At 49.6% G+C, this 22,710-nt stretch overlaps 1 protein-coding gene across 1 annotated transcript; it reads left to right on the forward strand.

Moving 5' to 3' along the window:
* Positions 1-39: 39 nt before the first annotated feature.
* Positions 40-22,706, forward strand: NGEF (neuronal guanine nucleotide exchange factor). The gene is made up of 12 exons (XM_010716581.3): positions 40-131; positions 3,850-4,124; positions 10,532-10,692; positions 10,911-11,063; positions 12,941-13,070; positions 13,790-13,864; positions 15,277-15,366; positions 16,848-17,011; positions 17,927-18,082; positions 19,565-19,644; positions 20,039-20,143; positions 20,507-22,706. Exons 1-12 carry the CDS (start codon positions 92-94, stop codon positions 20,677-20,679), a joined length of 1,602 nt encoding a protein of 533 aa, XP_010714883.1. The 5' UTR covers positions 40-91; the 3' UTR covers positions 20,680-22,706.
* The last annotated feature ends 4 nt before the right edge of the window (positions 22,707-22,710 follow it).

A 22,710-nucleotide genomic window follows, 5' to 3' on the forward strand; every position in this document is an offset into this window, starting at 1 on the left:
CGCCTGAAGCTCCCTCGCGTCCCGCAGGAATCCCCCCGCGGCCGCTGAGGACAGCCCCACCGCCGCCGAGGCGTCCCCGCCCGCCCACCCCATGACGGCCGACTCGTGGAGGAACCTCATCGAGCACATCGGTAAGCGGTCGGCCCGCCCGAACCGTCCGAGCTGCGAGCGGAACCGCGGGGAGCGATCCCGGCGCAGCGCTGAGCCCGGCGGAGTGCCGGGACGGCGTCGGGCGGAGGTGCGGGAGCCCCGATCGCCGTCCCTGCTGGGAAACCTCCGCCGTCGGCTTTAGGAACGGAGCTGCGCCTCCAGCAGCGCCCTTACACTGTCACTGGGTGCCTCGCGCTGCCCCGCAGGTGTCAGGACGCTGTTGCTCCGTTCCTCAAACTGAGATCGCTTTTGGTAATTACGAAGCAGTCGATCGTTAGGGCGACAGCGAACTTGCTGCTAAAATCTGATTCTGCACGCTCGGAAAGGCGTCAGACCACGGTACTGAGCGAGCAGCAGTGACGGAGCGGAGCGGCACACGCTGGGCTCGCCGCGCTGCCCGCCGTCCCTCGGCAGAGCCGTCATTTCTGCCGTGCAGAGGGAGAGCCGGGGTTTTGTGGGAGGCTGCGGAGGGGAGGATGGCTCGGTTTCATCTCGGGAAGTGACGGTGCGAGACACTGGAACCTGTGGGGCTGTCTGAGTGAGCAGAGGAGCGCTGAGCTTTTTGAGGAAAGCAGTGAAAAATTCTGCACGTTGCTAGATCTGCTACTTTCTCGTGGCTGTGTAGGAACTCGTGTCGCAAGGCAGATTTGTCGATGTATTTTCAGTTTAAGGGACTGGGCTGCTGAGAGGTGTGACAAAAATACTGAAGCCGCCAGTTCTTTAAAGCAACCTCGTCGCTCCATTCGTGTGTATTTTTACATGCTGCCAATCAGAGGATGCTGTGTGATAACTCTGCATGCATCCATTTAACTGCACATGGGTCTGTAGCATCTTGGTGTAAGGAGGCAGGGTCTGACAGCCGGAGTGCTACACTAGTCTCCAGCAGACAGGTCATTTCCAATGGCTGCAGCACACTGCTGCCTTTCCTGTCTCCTGCCTTTAAGGCACTAATGAACTTTTTGTCTGAAACTGGAGCAGAGAATTTCAGAAAACGTCTCTGGACCCCCTGAGATTTTACATAGCTTTCAGTGCAATAACGTTTAGTTTAAGAGCACTGCAAACTCTCTAAGGCGAGCATTTTCCACAATTAGTAACCAGTGTTTCAATTCCCTTCCCAGTGTTTGAGGGAGCTGGGAAGGGAGCAAAATGAAATAGAGTGAACACAGTGGGAAGGTCTAATAGCATGCTTACAAACTATGTAAACACCCCTTGTGCAGAATAACCTTAACCACTGGAGTCACCAGGCAGCACCAAACCCACACTCTGACCACCTGCTTACCCTTCAGCCAGTGCTAGTGGGGACATTAAGCAATGGATGAAGCTTTTACAGGTCTCTGACATTCCATGCTTGCTCATTTACTAAACATAAGCATTCACTAAATTACCATATACGTTGTCTTTTTTGACTGGTTGCAGCTCTTTGTTTCTTCCCACCCATTTCCTACATAAACGTCTGCCTGTATTTTGTCTTCTCCTGGTATCACCCTTTTGTTTCTTCCCAGTATTGTTGTTTATGCTTAAAATGTGTTACCTCGGTGGTATTTCCAAACGAGTTCTGCTGGTGGATGCCTGTGGTCAGTCAGATCTTCCTGTGTCTAAACATTCATTGCCTGCAGCTGAAGGCTCCATGGGTCTTTCCTTCTTGGTGGCTCAATCAGGGGACCTGGAAACAAGGTCAGGTTTCATCATCTGGATTTTAATTCCTTACACACAAGTGAAAAATAATTGTCACGAGGATTTTTTTATTCAAAGGACTGATCTCCAGCCCTGTGCAAAGGAGACTGAATCGCCCTTACACAAATACAAAATATCCCTGACTGTCTCAGATGTGCAGGGCAGAGCCACCAGCACAACATGGTTGTACGATTGGGTATAATTATCTGCAGTAAGAGTAAAATAGATTGTGCTCCATTTTCTAAGCATGTTTTCCCTTGACAAGCATTTGCTTCAGGCTTTTATTTCCCATGTCCTGCTCCCATGTGCAGCTTGCTGGGGCAGCAAGCACCTCGTGCCCCACTGCACTCGCACAGCAGCACGGCCATCCCTCGAGGAGCCTTTCCACCCCTCCACATCCTCAGCACCCTCACTGGGGCTGATTAGCAGGCAGAAATGCTTAGGAAAGCCAAATAAGCCTACTTGACGCGGAGAGAAATTATATAAGTAGCAGTAGGATGCAAAACTTCAGGAGAAGTCTCTTCTCTCTGGTTACTGTGTAGGATGCTAAGAGAAGACTGTATGGTTTCCTAGGCACAGCTACCCTTACTGCTATTTTAATCTGGCACTGAGCATCTTTCCAGGGAGAACAGCTACCAGGATACACCCGCGGGCTGCAGTACTGCTCTCCTTGTGCCTGTGCTTTTCCCCAGCATATTTCTGGAATAGTGTTAACAGCTACTGGAACAGAGCCTTGGGAAAACTGCTCCAGAGATGTATCAGGCAGTGACAGTGACATTTCTGCCCTCCCTAGACAAACTCCTGACCCAGTTGTCTCTCAACGCAAGGGATCTGCTTTTGAGATCCAGTATCACGAGTTCATGTGACCAGGTGGATTTTTATCCCTAATGATTCAGACTAAATAAATTATGTAAGTTTTGCTGTTTTTTTTTTCTTTTTTACATCAAGGATTTTTATCTTTATTCATTTATCTTACACTTCTATAAGCCAAGAGAGATGATGTAAAGTGTTCTCCTCAACTTGGGTAAGTGAGGAGAGTGATTCAGAGTAGGCTTGTGTTCTCCTGCCTTTTCATAGACTCTAAATTGCACTTCATGTTCAAGCAATTAATACTCTGGGTCCTACAGGTGGCTTAGAGATAAGGGCACGTGGAGGTCTTAGAAGAGAGACAGGATCTTCTATAGGCAGACAAGGAATTTCAGGATTCTTACGTTTCTGGTGCTGCCTGTTGAAAAGGGGAGCTGGGGCAAATTCATCTGCTGCTGAAGCTGGTAATGGCAATGCAGAAGGCACCTTGTGAGGTCGGTGTGCAGCAAGGTGTGTGAATTCATGGCCCTTTCTTAGTGCTGTGGCATTCAGGTAACTTTCAGTCTTACATTAAGATCTTCAGTCACCGTAGGAACTGAGAAGGGAAAAAGAAATTGAGCAGCATGTCCAGTGCTAACCGCAAAGTCAACACCAAAGCAAACTGGTGACGGTCCCAGTGCTTCACCTATTAAATACTTTAACAACAGCTCACTGTTTTCTCCTTAGGGATTTTCATACCCATCAAATTGGTCTTTTGAAGCTGTTTCAGCATATGCAGTGTTATTTCTTCAGACACACACACACTTTTTGATCTGTACCCCCAGAAAGCCAGCAGGGCAATCCTTTCTTTCCCTCCTCCCAGCTTGTAGTGTAAGAATACTGCAGAGAATATCAAGGTCTTAAAAGAAACATTTAAAAGCTTGGCAAATAACAAAGCGCTCTTCTTTCACTCCTCCCACTTGGGGTCACCTGACTGTTAGCACACGGTTTGGGATAGAAGATGGTTAGCGATGTTTCAGATTTAGGCATGGCTTCCACACGGGGTTTGCACTGCTAGTTGAAGTAGAAACACCCTGCGTGACTTTTTGTCTCATTGCAGAGGGGACATCCCCCATTCCTGCTGGGCTGAGCCAGTGCAGCACAGCCCTCCATTCCCACAGTACTCTTCTGTTCTTTTGTTCAGCTGCAACCTCTCAGACCTGTTGTGTTGCCTCCTAGGCCTCTTGTATCAGGAATATCGAGATAAATCTACACGCCAGGAGATCGAAACCAGACGGCTGCAGGATTCACAGACAGACCCCGAGGAGAGTTCGCCCAGTGAGGAAACCCCACCTGAGACAGAACCTGCAAGTACTCCCGAGAGCAAAGCTGCACCACAATTCAATTTGCTGAGGAACTCCAACTCCAGGTTCAACTTATGGCAGGACCTGCCAGAGATCCAGAGCAGTGGGATCCTCAGCATCCTCCAGCCGGATGAGATCAAGCTGCAGGAGGTAAACTGTGAGAAAGTGGAATGTTTCATAACTGGGCTGCTGCTTAAAGGAGCTGGAGTGAATTAAATCAAATGATTGAGATTTAAGAACAGTAAGCTTCATAGCAGTCGCAGACAAGCCTAGTTTTGCTAAGTGCTTTCCTATGACACACTGGTTAGCACCACTCACTTTTTTTTTTTTGAAATTACAGGATATTGTCCTGTATGCTGTATTGCTGATGGACATTTATTTGGCAAAAGAGAACTTACTCTGCTTTTTCTGATTGTGCTAGGAGCCTTTTTCAAGGAAGAGAGAGCTAGCAAAGAGGTTCTTGCTGTAGAGCTTTCAGTCTCTGGTGCACATTAATCCACCTTAGAAACCTTAGAAGCCTTGAAGAGTTAACTGCAATCTGTTTTAAATATGATGGAATTACTGGAAGGAGAAGAGATGGAGATTTTTAAGCTTCCTGATTCTTAAATGCCGTTACTCAGAGTCTTATGCAAAACAGTAAAAAATGTTGGCAGGAATATTTGCATTTCAGCCATACATTGCATTGACATCACGGCTTGAGAGCTATATGGCGATAATTTTTAGGGCAACATCTAACAAGGAGCTGGTGAGAGTAGCTGCCCCTGTCAGAGAAACCATCAGTCACACAATTTTCACCTGGTTGCTATTTTGGATAGCGTGGGGAGCGTAAGTGCTCTTTGTTACACGTTGCTCTGCGTTCGTAGCCAGCAGCAGAGGCAAACAAAACTTGTTCAGTATGGTGTGTGTTGCAGTTTGAGCAATGGATCTTCACAGGCCTGATCCCGTGAGCCCTGCTGTGCCAGGATCTCTTCAGGGGAGAGCACCCACCTTTGTGTCTGTTCTGCCCTGGCTCGTATGGCTGAACCCAAAATGCTGAAGAACATCCCAGGGTGTGACCAGTTCCTCCTGAGCTTACTTGGATTTGCTTAGTCAGGAATTATGAATCACTTCTGTACACACAGTCCCACCCTGGTCCTGGCCAAAGCTGTGGCTTCCCTGTTGCGCTTGGAAAGACTCAGCCCTTGGTTCTCAAAGGTGTGATGTGCAAGGCTGTTAGTTACACCCCCAGTGCTTAAACAGGGTAGTTCAGGCTGGCAGAACAGAACCGGTGGTGTGACTGGGGTATGGCTGAAGGCAACTTAAGTGGTTTGTTGCTTTTCCGTGGATATTTCCATATCAGATTTGTTCTGTTTACCTGGAAAAACACAGTTCTTCTAACTGCCAGCATTACAAACACAATCTGGCATCCAAAAAACTGCAAGCTCTTCTTTCTGCTTCTAAATAGAGTCATTTACAGAAGAACACCAGCTGAAAAGTTTGCATCAGAAATTTCAAAAGCTGCCGTTGTTTTGGGGTTACGTTCATCACCTGTAGGTGCTGTATGGAAAAATACCTGCACTGCCAGACCCCAGCACTAAATTTTCTTCTATCTCTTTAAATAACAACAGAAATAAAGCAGATGGAGATGGGGCAGTGCTGCCTCATAGAAGTGCTGTGATTTCGCCTCATGTCACTTTATCAGGGCTGAAATTTTCTTCCTGTTTGTTCTGGATTAGCACAGTAAGAGATTATAAAACTGCTGCAAGCCAGAAAGCTGTGAAATTGGCTGAACACTGAGCAGATAGAGTGGAGAATTTGCTTTTTGAGGAAAGTCAAGCACAGAAAACAAGGAGTGTGGGAGAAATCACTGAGACAATTAAAGAGATTATAGTGAATTCAGCATTGAATTCACAATACAAGAAACCAGCAAGATAACACAACACCAGGTAAAAAACAAGGCATTTGTTTTTCAAGCATCAAAACAAGAACCTGGGCTGGCAGAGCAGTGGATGTTTGGAAGTTCTCATGAAAAGCTCTGCAACAAATGACCCAGAAAATGGAATTTCAGGGGGAAAAAAATACCTCCCACCCCCCAGCAGTTTCAGGAGAGAAGATTGCAGCACGGCCCATTAGCCCTGGGAGCTCAAACAGAAGTCAGGCAGTAGTGGCATCAGCCACATCAGCATTTTCATCTGGAGGCAATGTCAGGGGAATGGATCATGAAAAAAAACCAGCTGGAAGTGTCACAAAATGTGGGCGAAAATGCAGGAAAAGAAGAAAAAAACAAAGAACAAATGACAGACTGCAGGGGTCAGGGAAATACAAAAACTATGTGCCACTAGAATAATTATGAGAAATGATTAAATCATTCATAGGGGAGCTTTAATTATCCAGACATCTGTTGAGCATCAAACACAGCAAAACATGAATCACCGAGGACCTTCTTTTAACTACATAGAAAATGGAGTGATGCAAAAAGTAGGACAAGCCAAAAGCACTGTGTGGGTTCTGACATGGAGTCAGCGTGGGGAAAAGGACAGCCAACACGTGTGTAGCAGAAGGAACAAATGGCTGAAGAGAGGACCTGCTCCTTGTGTTGCATATAGCGGAGGTTACAGAATATTCTGTCCCAGAGGCTTGGAAAAGGTAGCAATGGGAAGAAGCCTGATTTAGTATGTGGGACTCCTTTTAGCACGAGCCTTAGATTACATGTTGGTACTGCCTGTTTGTGGAGAAGCTCTAATTTACTCCTCCTTCCCAGGTCAGATCTCTATCTTTCAGTATGTCCTTGTTTGACTTACTGTATAGGTTATTTGCTTTGTTCTCCTCTACTTGCTGTCTGCATTGATTTTTCTACAATGGACTCATCCTTTGTGTTGTAGGAGACCCTGAGCTGGGTGGGATTTGCCATAACAGTTTACAAAGTAAAAAACAACAACAGCAAAACCAGATTAGTATGATATTCTCTATCCCTGAGCTGAACTGCTTGTGCTGAGATAAGCTTTGCTAGATCTTTTTTTGGTGGGGATTGTGGCCATTTTGGTGTTAGAGGGTCAGGTAGCCAGGCTAATCTGCACCTTCATGGCACAGCGTGGATTTGGATCAGAGAGCCACTGCTGTGAAAATCTTTGCATAAGCAGAAGAAGGATTTGACCCCTTAGTGTGCAGCAGTGAGGTGCCCTCTCCATGTAAGAGCATGTTGGACAGGGAGGCAGTCTTTCTCTTTCATTTCTATGCAAATGTCCAGGAAAGTTTTATTTCCTATCCTTCTTTGAGCAAACCTTAGATTTCAAGCCTCTGAATTTGCTGTGAAACAGAGCTACGCTCCTGAAAGAGCTCTTGTGTAGGCCTTGCTGCATGTCTAGCACGTGGAGGAGATGTGGCTCCGTGAGGACAGCCAGGTTTGAGGGCTGGTCACAGCCAATACGATGGCAACAGATCAAAACAAAATCCCTCCTAGGCTAGATCATCTATTTACTAGTGGTTTACAAGAAGATCAGAGCTATTGGGAGCAGCTATTTTCAATCTATGCAACAAAACACCGTATCGTCACAGCAGAGATTTACCTTGTAGCATTGCTTACTCCTGTCTTTGGTGACTCTGAATTTTTTCTTCTTTTTTATCTTCTGTATTTCCTTCTTCCTTAGGCTTCCTGATTCCTTTCTTAGTCTCTCTGCCAAAATAGAAGCAGTGAAAACAATTAGTACAGCTTTTATACAACTAGTAGATTTCATGAAGTTAATGACCCAGAGGACTGATGGAACAGTTTTGGTCATGTTTCCAAGAGATAGTTTGAGACTGTGGACTCTAGAGGATAGCATTACATCCGTTGACATCTAGTTCAAATTTTCTCATTATTTCTGCAACTCTGAAGCCAGAAGTTCACGCTGCTTTATCTAGTGAGGGCTCAGGGCTAGCAGAGTTCAGTTATTCTGCAAAGATCTCTTCATTATATCACAGTTTAGGAGTTTGTTCCAAGAGAAATGCAATCTGGGCTGTTTATAGTCAGCATCAGGGTACTTTGGATCTGCAGGGGAGCAGCTGCATCTCCAGAGTAACCTGAGAAACCCGTGCCTGGCAGATGCTGTAGCAGACACTTCCAGAAGCTTGTTTTGATCAGTGGAGATAATCTTTACTTCTCTGGAATCTGCTTTAAATCAGAACCCTGTGGACTGGTATTGTCACCATGGATTTCAATGTTTCTCTGGTCCATCTTACACTCTGCATGTGCCCGTGCAGGTCTAGTGCTCACACTGTGATGGGCAGCAAGCACACCTAGATGGGCCTTTCCAGACATACAGAGTGGGGGACTTTTGTGTCTGTAGGTCAAGAAGGGAGGTCAGAGATCAGACGTGTTGTCAGAGGGCTGAAAGGCTGCAGTAGAGAGGCACACCTCAATCCTGGCCCTTGTGAGATTTTGAAGGACCTGCCCTATCCTGACTGGCACCCAGTCTGGGGAATAGAAGACTCTGGGAAAACCTCATTGTGGCCTTCCAGTGCTTAAAGGGAGCTTAGAAACAGATGGGAGATGGACGTTTTTTAAAGGCACATAATGATAGGATGGGGGGAATGGTTTTAAACTAAAAGGGGAATTTAAATTAGATGTTGGAAGGAAATTTTTCTCTCACAGGGTGATGAGGCCCTGGCATCATTGCCCAGAGAAGTGTGGCTGCCCCATCCCTGGAGGTGCTCAGGGCCAGGCTGGATGGGACCCTGGGCAGCCTGAGCTGGGGGCAGCAGCCAGCCCACGGCAGGGGTTGGACTGGGTGGGCTGTAAGGTCCCTTCCAACCCAACCATTCTGAGATTAAGTGATCCTGTCCTATTCTTTGTTGTGTCTTCACCTATTTCTTCTTTTCCTCTCAGTTATTAAAACAAAAAAAGCTACAGTTAAGGCTGTAAGAGGTATATTTAGGAGACTCACCCAATCGTCTATTTGTCTCATTGGGAATCTATTCTTGAAGAAAATGAAACATCTTTGTATTCCTTAAACACCAGCTGTCCCCCACACACCAACCAAGTGAATTCATTTCTACCTGCACCCTTTGCTCGCTCTCCTTTCTGGGGCTGTACTGGCACAACCTCCTTCCCTGGTGCAGGACAGGGCCATCTGCTTAGGGCTCCATTGGACTTTCTGCTCACTGGGATTATTTCCCAGGCTGCTGACTCCACGAAGAATGGAAATGCCATTTTGGCTGATAGTCAGCAGCTCTTTGCTGTTCCTATCCTTGCAGGTCTTGCACAGCAACAACGTCAGGAGTGTTGTCCAGGTCTCTGTACCTCAGGTTCTTCTGCAATGGATAGCAGCAGCTCCAGGAAAAGACCAAAAACTGATCAACAGAAAGTTTCAAATCATTTCTTTGAAAATAAGATTTAAAAAAAAACCCCAACATCCACCACCAAAAAAACAAATCAGTTCATAGGACACATTCCCTGCTAATTTAGAAGATACTTTTTGACATGTACAGCAAAAAAAAAAAAATACTGTACATACTTTCTGTTCCTTTGGACTTGCTTGGCTCTGCATTGCTCATGCAGCCCCAGAGCTGGTGGGGCTTGGAGCCCACTCCTCTTCACCAGCATGCAGCAGAGGAGCTGTGGGCACTGGGGGACTGCATTGGCAAAACAGCTTTAAGGAAATGAAGGAAGACTTTGCTACCAACAGGTTAACCTTTCTGTAAAGATAGCATGGCCCAGCCCCAGGATGCACCTTCGTCAAGAAATGTCTGAAGGAGCTAATGATTTTTTGTTGCATCAAAGCTCTTGCAAGAATCTTAAATTAATCTTACTTAAAGTAATGGATTCAGTGTTTGTGTCAATAATCACTTGCTTTATCTACCACTGCACACAGCCTGGAGAGAAAATGAGGACTGTCCCTGTGGCACCTGCTATAGGCAGAAGGCTTTACATCCTCAGCTCGTTAACTTGAGATTTATCTCTGAATCAAACCATCCATTTCTCTTTCTGCTTCCCCAGACTACATCCCTGGCCTGAGGAGGGCGAGAAGCTTGCTAGAGACTTCTTCCTTCACAGGAAAAGCAAGTGCTGAAATTTGGAGATTGTTTGTAGCTTACAGTAATCATTAGGAGCTCCTGTGCCTGTGTCAGAAACAGTGGCCAGGCTTGATCAGGCAGCATCCCTTGGGCAGCAACAGCTGGATTTCCTTAGGTTTGGGCAGCACACAGGGCCTTGGAGCACCACAGCTCTATTTTTGTATTAGCTCTGCCCCAAGGAGCGTGTGTGGCGTGCTGGGATTGCTGTGTGCCAACCCCCACACCATGGTTTTTCTGAAACGAGCACTGATGGTGCAATGAAACCTTGCTGCACTGCACGACAAGACCCAGCAAGCAGAGCTACAAGTGGATGCTGTCACAAGGAGGGTGTGTGAGGGCTGCCTAAGGGAGCTGCCCAAAGGGGAGAGGGATGTGCTGCATGGTGACGAGGGGCACAGGGGGTCCCGAAGCAGCCTCAGGTCAGACTCAGTGACACTGGGGAGGTGGGGAGAGCCTATGAAGTGCTTCTATGTGAGCACGAACAGTAGAACAGACCTGCTGATGTCCTTTTCTGGGTTCCTCCCCAGGCAATGTTTGAGCTGGTTACTTCCGAAGCCTCGTATTGCAAGAGTCTGAATCTCCTGGTGTCTCATTTCATGGAGAATGAGCGTCTGAAAAAGATCTTACACCAGTCTGAGGCACACATCCTCTTCTCCAATGTCCTGGATGTCAAGGCTGTTAGTGAGCGGTAAGACAACTGCTGCTGGGCTTTTGGCAAGCTGAGTGGCATCTCGTTAACTAAGCTTGTGTGCAGAGGATGCAAGAGCTGGTTGCAAGCAGTCTGCTACCCTGTCTTTTCCAAAAGCTTAGTGACACATTCACTGCTTTCAGCCCCAGGGGCAGAAGCTGGGGATTGTGTTGGACATACAGGTGATAATTAAACTGAGCACTGGTTTTCTCATCTAGCTTCCTGCTGGACCTGGAGCGACGGGTTGAGGAGAATATTGTGATCTCAGATGTGTGCGATATTGTGTACCAGCATACAGTTGATCACTTCTCTGTGTACATCACCTATGTCTCCAACCAGACCTACCAGGAGAGAACTTACAAGCAGCTTCTGTGAGTTCCCGTGCTTGATGCTGTATTAAAATTGCATAGGCTGTAGATTCAGCTGTTGGATATTGCTAATTTGGATAGTGCTAAATGATACAGAAACAGGATTTCTCACTTCGCCGATGCAATTAAAAGGCTTTAGAGTAAGGGTAAGGGTGGGGTGACAGAGCAGGCAAGTGACATACCAAGTGAGTTCAGAGCCAGCAGTTCCCAGCTGTGGGGAGTAGCTATGATGGATGTGGGAACACACGCTTGTGAAACATACACATTCTTATGCAACTGCAAGTAGAGGCAAGAGACTGAAAGGCCGAGGTTACAATGCAGCTCCCTGATGGCAAGAACAGCCAATGCTTTTCCTAAGCTTCCCAACGAGGCTGAACCTTCCCACACTTGAGAAAGCTTATCAGAAGAACAACATTTTCTTGAAGAAAAAAAAAAGCCATTTTCATCACATTCCGGTATTATAAATACAGGCGCTATGTAGGCCTAAGGATAGAATCCAACATATTTTTGCAGTATTTTTCAAGTTCAGTCAGGCTTCTGGTCCGGGAGGAATTTTCTATCGTCTCAAAACAAAGACTGCCCTACAAGCCTGTCTTTGAGCAGGAAAATTAATTTCTCTTCAGTTACGATGTCCTGGATCCTTTCAGGACAGCCCATTGCATGCACTGCACTGTTTCCTCCCCGTAGCAGCAGCTGGTTCGGGGGAGTGTAATGAGCCCTAATGCTTTCCCTTCTCTGCTCTCCAGCTTTTGAGGCAAAAAACCTCAACAAATAAACCCAACACACTCTAAGCAGCCTCTGCTGAGCTTGGCAAACTGTTCTTCCCAAAAGAAGGGTACTGCAGGGTTTCCTTGAGTCAGAGGTGAGCAGTATAAACGCCGTGTCTGGGGTCATTAGCTGAACACTTGGATTGAAAGAGACATAGCCTGGATTAGGTGAGCTTGAAAATAGGGAGATAGGAATTTAGAGGGAAGCTTTTTTTTTTTTTTTTTTTTTTTTGTCTGAGTGAGAACACAAAGCAAAGGGAATTTTGCAGCACTTTGATGAACATGGAGCCTGAGATGTTTCACAGTTGCTCCCACTTTGGCTGTGTCCCAGGACACACTCAGATCCATTCTGTTGTGGCAGCGGCACAGTGACACGGGCACCTGCTGCAGCACTGAGAAGCACTTACAGCAACTGCTGTCAGAGTGCTCTGAGTTACATGGAGTGAAGATAGGTTTTGCACAGTAGGTGATGTCTTTGCATCCGTGCTGATTTTGCTAGCTGTGGCTTCAGCTGTGTGCGTCCTCTCTGGGCCGGGCCCCAGGATTGCCAGGAGGTGCTGGCTTTTGGCTGCAGCTGTTGGGACTGCTTGGACTCACCTACTGTGCTCCCCCTCAGGGAAGGTCCAGGGATGGCATGTGCTCTTCTCAGGCCAGATAATGATGATTTCCATCCTCCAGCTCAGCAGCCAGGAGAAGCCAAGTTCTGTGACTTGCCTTATTCTTATGACTGTGTGAATTCCACCTTGTCACAGAGATCCAACTGTGTAAAGATATATAATTATTCCTCTGACTCATCTACTTGGACACACACCCCATTCACACACACCTACGCACGCAGTGCAGCGTATGCTGCTGAGCTAGATGTGCTACACATGTGAACACACTACCATGGCTTCTACATTAAAAGTCTATTTTTTCCATCCCCCAACGCTATAAATAGTTCTGAATTTAAACCAAAATACACCTAGAAGCATTCAGTTTCCTCCTTCCTTCTTTTCTGCTCTCGGGAGAAGTTAGGCAGATGCTGTCTCTGGGGCTATGTGCTCCTGGGTCCTCACCCACGCAGCAGAGCTGCAGGCAGGGTAGCACTCATGCTGTCTCTCTCCCCCTCAGCCAGGACAAGCCAGCTTTCCGGGAGGTGATCACACAGCTGGAGCTGGATCCCATGTGCAGAGGCTTATCCTTTTCTTCCTTCCTGATTCTGCCATTTCAAAGGATCACTCGGCTCAAGCTACTGGTGCAGGTAGAGTTTTGCTCTTCTGTGTTGGCCAGAGGTCATCCGCATCACTCCTGGGGTTCTATTCAGCAGCTGCAAATGAGATACAGCCACAATTAATCCTAGAGCTGGCTGAAGCCTTTCCACAGAATTGAACATTCTCAGCTATGGAAAAGCGTTCAGTCAGTGAGAGAACACCTCCAAATTCACACTGAACTTGCCATGTTTTGTTGAACAAAAGAGTTGAGGAGGAACTTCAGAAGGGGCAGCAGCCATACAGGAACCAGCTGCCTGATTGTTAAGATGCTGCTGTACAGGTGCTCAGCATAAAACAACTCCGAAGCCATGTACTACCCCACATCATGGTGCCCTGTGGGGTAGTTCTGTGGCAGCCACCTTCCCCTGTGCACCTCTAACCACTGCACTGAAGGACATGCATCTAGAGAGGAGAAAACAGCTCCGTCCCAAAAAGTCTTATACCTCTTGGCTTGCCAGTAGCACTGTCTGTCAGCAGCAGGTCCAGCTATTTCACTTTTATAAAACAGTTGCATTACTTTGTAGATATTCAGTTGTAGCCAGATGGAACAGGCTTTAACAAAAAACAAAAACTCAGAGGTAAGAGTAGCTGTGCTCTGTCATCCTCCCTGTATTTAGCCTGATGGACAGAAGTAACCCCAAAGAGAGCAAAGACCCTTCTGTGCTGTCACACCGGCATCAGAGTTAACACAGCTTTTGCTCCTCTGCAGAATATTTTGAAGAAAGTGGAAGAGAAATCTGAGAGGGAAACCACTGCCCTGGAAGCACATAAGGAGCTGGAAACAGTAAGTTTGAATGAGCCTATCTGAAGGCCATTAAGATTAAATCCTTGTCAGTTTCACCCCAGAAAAGACATACAGACTGCATTCACTCCTGAAGTTGTCCCTTTGATTCCCACCTTTGGACTTAATGTTTGAGAGGTGTGGAGTTGCAGGCAGCTGTGGACGGAGCAGGGTGCTGCAGGGACTGAGGAGTTGAATCCTCTTCTCTTTGTGACTTGGAGTTATCTCTTGAATCCTGCAGTTCACTTTAAGTATTTCAAGCTGGAAATTGCATTAAAACATCCGCCCGAGGATCCAGCTGCAGCTTATGACTGAGATATTAAAATAAAGTAGGCTGTTGGACTTGCTCTAAACTATCCCAGGAAATGTACTCTCTGCAGATCACTGACGATAAAAACAGAGGCCGTAACAACGGTGATTAGTGTGCAGTTCTTTAACTTCCAGAATCCCTCCTTGCTTCTGGCAGCCTGTTGTTGTCCACTGGTCCAGAGCTCGAGGAGGGCTGTTACTGTGGGTGGCTGGTGGAAAAATGCTCTTTTTGTATTCATCTGTCAGGGATTCATCATCACTTTCGTAACTGTCTTTACATAGTTACTTGCCTGTAGATGTTTAAGTTTAGATGCTGACATCACAGCAGTGGCCATTTGATGCCTAATTTTCCTGTAATTATCTTCCTGGATGGGCAGAAGCAGATCTTGGTTTCAGTTGCTGATATTCTGGTGAATTTTCAGTAAAAGAAGCAGTGCACGAAGCAGTGCATGTTCTCCAACATAATTTTCCTACCTAACAAGTTCTCAAGAGAGCAGTTCCTTATGAAACAGGCAGTGACATCTAGGTTACAGTTCCTGTAACAGGGCAGTGCCTGCATCTTGTATTTGGGTTTTTTTTCCTGTTAGAAGTTTGTACTCAGAACACAGGTGGACTGTCACAAGCATCTCTCCCTGAGACATCCCATAAATTGGGCGACTGGTGCTACTTGGCAGAACCACAGCACTTCCATCTTTGAAATGAGGATCTTTGGTTTGTTCTCCTCTTGAAGATCATACTGTGTGCATTCCTCTATTTTCAAGCATTGGGAATGGGGAGGAGGAGATGTTTGCTGTGTCAGGATCTGATAAACAAACTGTTCCCTTTTTTGCACAGCCAGGAGTGCTGCTTAATGCTGTCTTATCTGGTAACTGAATGTGGCCATCTGACAACTCAGCCTCCAGCTGCAGCATCTTCTGGGTGCTGCTTTTTTGGATTTGGTTGTTTTTTTCCCTTTCCCATGTGGACACATTGCTGATGAAAGAGCCTGGCTTGGTCAGTTCCTGTTGTAGCAAAGCTCTTCACCTCAGGGTCAGGCCTTTCTGTGCTTGACATCACTTAGCTGCTTAGGCCACTGAAAGCAAACCTTTCTATTCTCTTTTTGCCAGGTGGTGAAAGCATGCAATGAAGGAGTCAGGAAGATGAGCCGAACAGAGCAGATGATCAGCATCCAGAAGAAACTGGAATTTAAGATCAAGGTATGAGCACGGGTTGGTAGCACCCCCACAGAGGCAGTGAACCAACAGCATCCTGGCATTGCACATACGTATGTAGTAGTAATAGCTCAGCCACATCCCTTTCAGTGCCATTTAGCTGTGGCAGTGCCCTGCTGTCCATACCGTCCTGCTGCAACCTTTGAAGGAGATGCATTGCTGCAGGCACTGCATTTGCAGTTTGATGCGTGTGATCTCAGGGCACAGAGCCAGAGTGCTGTGCCCGTACAGGGCTGATGTGCTGGCATCAGCCTGCCTGCGTGCCATGGGCAGCTCCTGCTCCAGCACTCCGCCTGGCTCTCACCTCACTTCAAAATGTAGGTCAGCTTTCAGCTATTGTTTTACATTATAAATGATATTACAGGGAGATTAAAGCTAAAAAGCAAAATGCTTCAAAGCTGGAAAATACCAAATGAAGGCTATCTCACAATTTGTAATTCATCCTTGTGTTTATCCATTAAGTACAGGCTCTAATTACCTTTTGATGATCTGTTCTGGATCTACTTAGATTACAGTCTGCAGGATGGCACTGGGCTGCAGTAGACATGAGGCTGCCTTCATCTCTCCCCAGCTGCAATGGTGATGCCAGGCAGGGCCAGCTCGGCTGTGGGGCAGGCTGTCCTGGGCACTGACATGGGGTATAAGCAGTGCAAGCGCATAGAAAGAAAGGCTGCACTGCAGCATGTGTGGTGAGCACAGAGAAGGAGTGAAGGTGGAAGGATATTTGCAGTATTTCAGTTGTTTAACCAAAAACATAGTGTTCTTCTAATATAAGACATGCTTTGTTCTGGGGTTCTTGAGAAAATCACACAGTGGTTTGGGTTAGAAGGGACCTTACAGCCCACCCAGCCCGAACCCCTGCCATGGGCTGGCTGCCCCCCACCAGCTCAGGCAGCTCAGGCTCTGAGCTTCATCCAGCCTGGCTCTGAGCACCTCCAGGGATGGGGCAGCCACACTTCTCTGGGCAGCAGTGCCAGGGCCTCACTGCCCTGGTGTGTGGTAAAGCTCTAACAGAAGTGCTGTTGTTCTGCTTGGGCAACCCAACCAGCGAGAACTCATTTAGCATGTTTTCTTTTAGCCAAAAAGCCAACTGTTTTTATAGACAGCCTCTCTGGCCGGGATGGTTCAGCCCAGGTGATGAGACATCAGAGGCACCAGAGACAGGATCGGGTTTGCAGGGCGTAGCCTGGTGTTTAAATCCAGCACTTGGCACTCCAGCACCACTGTCCTCAACTGTTTGCTCGTCGTTGGGCCCCTGCTGTGTCTCCATCATAGCAGTTACACCCTGTGCTGGGCCGTGGGCTGGGTGGCAGAGCACACTGCACCCTGTGTAGCTCTCCATCCTCTGCAGTGCGAGTCATTCTGATGGGAACTCACTTCCTTCTGCGTCTCCCTTCCTTTCAGCGTCTTAACCACTTAAGTCCAAGTTGCTCTTCTGATCTCGGCTGTCTTTATCTCGCTCCTAGTCTGTGCCCATCATCTCTCACTCCCGCTGGCTGCTGAAGCAGGGGGAACTGCAGCAAATGAACGGCCCAAAGACATCGCGGACGCTGCGCACCAAGAAACTCTTCAGAGAAATCTACCTGTTCCTTTTCAACGATCTGCTGGTCATCTGCCGGCAAATTCCGGGGTGAGTGCAGAATTCAGGTAGCACGTGGGCACTCCGAGTCCCTTGTAAGCACCATCGGTGAGCCCTGGCTGCTCAGGGGCAGCACTGCTCTCTCCAGATGAAGCCTCACGGCAAGCAGGGCTCACACATGTGTCGGGCCAAGTCTCCCAGCAGGGTAAGCAAATATGTATTGGCCAGTTTCTGTGGGGTGGCAGTGAGTTCCAGCGGCTGGTGGGCTGATCCAGGAGGCCTGTCTTTCTGCCAGGGAGTGAGCTTTGACTCATCACTGCTGAAGGAACAGCTCACATTTAGTCAGTTAAATTTCTAAGAAAAGAGTCCAGAAAATATGAGCAGCAGGGAGGGGCATCAATTGATGCCTGCAGCTAGCAGTTACATATAACGTGATGTAACCTGCCTCAGGAATGTGGTGCTTAGGACTGTGTTTCATGCAGCTAGAGACCAGTGAAATACAGCGACACAAACAGGGCCCAGAGAACAGCACGTTCTTTGTGGCATTAACTGCACTCACCAGCAGGGAGCATCTCGGCAGCCCTGTTTCTTAACAACGTGTCGCTGCAGTGTCTGCATGACTGGAAATGTTTTGCTTCTGCGGCAGCTTGTATCCAAAAAACGTAGAGGTGTTTGACAAATAGGAATGAATTGAGCCTCACAGACCCCTTTGAAGGCGCACAGTGCATAGGTCACACAGACAGAGCAAACAACTTGTTTTAGGCCACGTGGGACAACGAAAGCTGAGCAAGGGGAGGGTCTCTTGCCTTGCGGTGGGGTTTCATAACCTTCTGGAGTTGCTCATCCCTTTTCCTCCTGCCATACAGAGGTGCTCGGTCTGTCCTCAGGTACGCATCTGAGTGGATGAAGCCAAACTGTCTTGCCATGCTTGCAGCATTTCCTTATCTCCTCTTTAACCTCTCCCAGAGACAAGTACCAAGTGTTCGACTCAGCGCCCCGGGGGCTTCTTCGGGTGGAGGAGTTAGAAGACCAGGGGCAGAGTTTGGCCAATGTCTTCATCTTGAGGCTGCTGGAGAATGCTGATGACCGGGAGGCCAGTTACATGCTGAAGGCATCGTCGCAGTGAGTACCGTGCCAGCACTGCACGGGGCTCAGCACCGCACGCTCCGCAAGGGCAGCGGCCTGTCTACATGGGGAGCAACTGCTACAGCTCACCAGGACCAGGCAGGCAGGGGTGCCACTGCTGCAACCGGCCTTAGGCCTTCATAGCTGGCCCTACACATCACGCCTGTGAGGCTGCCTTCAGTCTCTCTTACTCGAAGGCGTAAGTGAAGCTGGCTCGCTCACGAGGGTGGGAGCCATGCCTGACCAGCTGTGAAGCAGAGTGGCTCCCGGTTGTAGGTGAGGGTGTGAGAAGAGGGCTCTTCCTCAGCCCCATCCACAGCTGATTTCAGTCTTGTAGCAGCCCCTCTGCTGCTCCAGGCCTCCTCGTCTCCCCATGTATAATATTCTTAGCTTGCAAATTTTTTGCTTCAGGCTCCAGCAATACTGGGCAAATGATTCAGCTGTACTAACACAAGCATGATTGTTTTGGAATTCAGGGCCTGACTTTCTCATTGATCCGAGTCTTAGCAGGCTCACAGTTTTCTAGGCACAGCTCTATGCAATTAGAGGTATTATATAAGTATACACGCACCACCAGTCTCACAGCTACTGGAGGTCACGCACCTTCAGATCGATGTTGCTTTGCTGTTTGACAGCTCTTGACATCATGGGCAGAGAGCAGCCCCACCTGAGACCACACAATCCTGCAGGCCCGGGGGTGCAGCCGACCCCTCGGCACACTGCAACACCAGGATGAGGGAGAATGAGGGAGATGAGCCCCCAGCATAGCGAGCAGCTGCACCTTCCTCCCAGGCATGTGACTGCAGCTTTGCTGTACTGAAAATAGAGATGTCAGTCACATTATGCAGGGCACACGCACATTTGACGTCTGAGAGACTGAGCTTGCAGAGGATGATAAACCAGGCCAGGGTTGCCTTTGCTCAGGGAGGCGTTTGCATTTATGTGCTTCTGCAACCCGCTCTGTCTCTAGGATGACCATAGGGAGTGTGAGAACCAGCACACAGCTTGCCAACAGCTCTGGTGTACAGAGAAGCGATGCAGGACTGCTGCAAGCTGCTGTTCCAGAGCTGCAGGAGAGAGCTGGCCAGTATGAGGCACAAACTAGAAAACTGAACAAACAGAAGAGGGAAGTGGGTTCCAAAGAGGCACTGATGCATCTGTTTTGCAGATCTCACAGCGTTTCCCAGCTCTGAACCAGCACAACCTGTTCAGTGATGGCTTGCAGCTAGCGCCCTGGCTGGGCTTTGCTGTCACCAGGAGCTATCCTCATGTTTGGGCACAGCTAGTTGCAGGGATAGGATGAGAGCACAGGTGGGCCCCTTACAGGGCTGCAAGGAGAATCCAAAGAGCCCTGCTAGGAGCTGTGTGCAAGGCTGCAGGGTCAGCCTGCAGCATCAGGAGCTCAGGACTGGGGGGGGGAGAGGTGGTGTCTCCAGGACTTTTTCCTGCTCATGGCTTCCAATTCTCCCCCTTGCCCAGGAGTGAGATGAAGCGTTGGATGATTTCACTGGCCCCAAACCGGCGAACCAAGTTTGTTTCATTTACATCCAGACTTTCTGGTAAGATTCACTGCACGGCGTCCAGGAGCTTTTCATCCCCACCCAGGGCCCCTTCTGTGCTGATCTCCCCATCCAGCCCCAGGCTGGAGCCCTCTGGAAGCCAGCCTCTGCCTGGGCTCCCCTTGCATTTTCAGCAACACCCACTTGTCTCCAGGCCTGGCTCTGACTTTGTTCCCCTCCACCCCTCTGTGTTGCTCAGTGGATGGCAGTGCAGGGACTTGTGCCCAGCTTCCTTCCCTGCAGCACTCCTCCCCATTGTGCTTCCCCTCACCCCATGGCCTCAGTGATGTTTCTCACCGGATCAGAGGAAACACTCGCAGAGCTCACAGAGTTACACCTACCTGAGCTGCTTCTGCCTCAGTCCATCCCTCACTCTTACCCTGTCCCCCTGCAGATTGCCCGCAGATCCAGTGTGTCCACCCCTACGTGGCCCAGCAGCCGGATGAGCTGTCCTTGGAGCTGGCTGATGTCCTCAACATCCTGGACAAGACAGATGACGGTATGGGGTGGGACAGGAGCCGTGGAAGGGTGGGCTTCTCCCCAGGCAGGCAGCTGCTGAGCAGCCAGGAGGGATCCTTTGGCCACAGAGAGAGAAGGCAATGTCAGCATTGCAGCCGAGAAAGCTGGCAGCAGAGCAGGGTGTTACTGCCTCCTCCTAATGCTCTGCAAATCCAGGCTGCCCTGGGTCAGGGCAGGGCCGATGCAGCTACCAGTGTGTAACCCAGAGCTGTTCTTACCCTGAGCAGCCAACAGCAGCTTCCAGAATGCACCGCCAGCTCTGCAGGCTCTTTCACAGCAGCTGACCCAGACGGGAGCGACGGTCTGTCCTTCCCCACTGACCTCTGTCTCTGTCTCTGCTTAGGCTGGATATTTGGGGAGCGGCTTCACGACCAGGAGAGGGGCTGGTTCCCCAGTTCTATCGGGGAGGAGATCCTGAACCCCAAAATCCGAGCCCAGAACTTGAAGGAATGTTTCCGGGTGCACAAGTCAGATGACAGCCAGCGGAGGAAACTGGGCAGCAGGAACCGCCAATGACTGCTGGCATCCCCGAGATTGGGGAGCGCCCCTGGGAGAGGGGCAGAGGACAGAGGCTGCCAGCTGGGGGGATACGGTGGCGGTGCTGGGGGCCGTGGCACGGGACCTGGTGTGCCACACCAAGCATGTCCACCCTTGAACGCATGGACCTCAGTTCCCAGGCGGCCTGCCGTGCTTTCTGCAGTGCTGAGCCCTCCTTGGAAAGCAGTGCTTCGAGCTGGCTGAAATCACCCCTTTCCAAAGAGCATGAGCCCAAACTGGCACCACACGAAGGCCCTGGGTGCCGGCCAGCTAACCAGTAAGGGAACCTGGGGCAGCAAATGGAGCTCAGCAATTAGCATCATCCACTCATGCCTCATTACTACCGTTTGAGTTAGGGGCTCTCTTAAAGCTGCACCTCATAGGGATGGGAATTCCAGTGGAGGAACCATCTCACGTCCCTTCACACAGCCCACTGCACCAGACCCGGGAGAAGCCCCCAGGACTCCATTTCCCCAGTGAAATTGATGAAGGCATCTCTTGGGTAGACCCTCGACCTGCTCCCCAGTGCTCTGATGTGCTCTGAACACAGCCCTGCTCCACCAGCAGCCCCACCGCAGAGGTCCCAACCTCCATTCTTGCTCACCTGAAGGCCTCAAAGCACATCTGGGCCCTGTCCCATGTCTCATCCCCTCCCTCAGCTGTGCAGAAGCGTGGCACCATGGCGTTCCCAGGCTGATCCGGTGCTTTTGGGAAGACAGGCTGCACATGGTCTCTGCTGCCCACCCTGGCATGCTGCAGGGCTCCAGGAATGCCAGCAGGCAAGCACCACGCAGTGAATGACAGCACCCCAGGAGCTGCTGTGCTGCACGGTAGAAGGCTCAGCAACACGCCTGCATGCTTGTAACCCACACCTCCAGCTGTGTGCAGCCTCCCTGTACAGTTCATGTATATACGCAGTCTTCTGTCGCAAGCAGAGCCAGACCATCACTTGCTCCAGTTGTGGCACTGAGCATCGCATGAAGCCCAGGGCACAGCGCTCCAAACAGCCCCACATGTGACCACAGCAGAGAGCACCGGGCACACAGCATGGGCTGTGCTGGTCCTGAGATGCAGCCACCACCCGTTATGGAATCAGGGTTATTGGGCATTTCTGTAACGCAGCAAGGAGTCTTCCAGGCACTGCCGTGTGCTGCAGTGCTGTGCAGGCTGTATTCCAGAAGGGGACACAGATCAGTGTGGGCTCCTGGTTATGTGAGAGGTGTGCAGTGAGCCCAGGATGCAGCTGGGGGAAGCTGCAGCAACAGAAGGAGCACGGAAGGGGGTCTGCCCTTGGGCCAGCTCCATGCCACGCTCATAGGGCCCCGGGGAGGGCTGGGACAGATCTACAGCCTCCAGCTTGATGCAGTGGGCTCACTGATGGGGATGCCCCAAGTCAGGCCCCCAGAAGAGCACACCACAGGTACTGTCTGAGCACAGACCTCCAGGTCCAGGTACAGACCTGGCAGCAGTTGAAAAATCTCCCATGCGAACCCCAGAGGGGCTCCAGCCTCAGGCAGCCCTCTGAGTTACCCACTGAACTGAGCACATCTCAGCCCATCCAGTTTAGCAGAGCCACAGCCAGCACAGCCCTGTGCTGAAGCCCAGGGGCTGTTTAACAGTACAGAAGTGCTCCCTCACCCACCAGAAGCTGCTGTTCACCAGTGGAGGGGCCCAGATTCCCCACTATCAGGATACCAGCACCTGGCTGTGTTACCTGTGGGAAGGAGAGGGGCCCAGGGCTGTCCACGCGCTGTCCCCTCACACCCTGGACTCGCTCCAGCTCTGTTGTGACTTCTTATGACTTCGAACCTTAAGCACAGGCTGTGCCATTTCCAGGCACCAAGTGGCATCCAGTGTTATTTCCTCAGACCCGGCCACGCACGCCTTTTCACGGGTGTGCAGCTGCAGCCCCCACAGCCTCTGCCAGGCTGCTGCAGGGCACTGAGGAGAACTTCTCGTCGTCTCGTTTTCTGTGTGATGAAATACAGCTGAGTGAGCCAGCGCCACAGC

Source organism: Meleagris gallopavo, chromosome 11, assembly GCF_000146605.3.
Source record: "Meleagris gallopavo isolate NT-WF06-2002-E0010 breed Aviagen turkey brand Nicholas breeding stock chromosome 11, Turkey_5.1, whole genome shotgun sequence".
In the NCBI taxonomy this organism is placed as follows: Eukaryota; Metazoa; Chordata; class Aves; order Galliformes; family Phasianidae; genus Meleagris; species Meleagris gallopavo.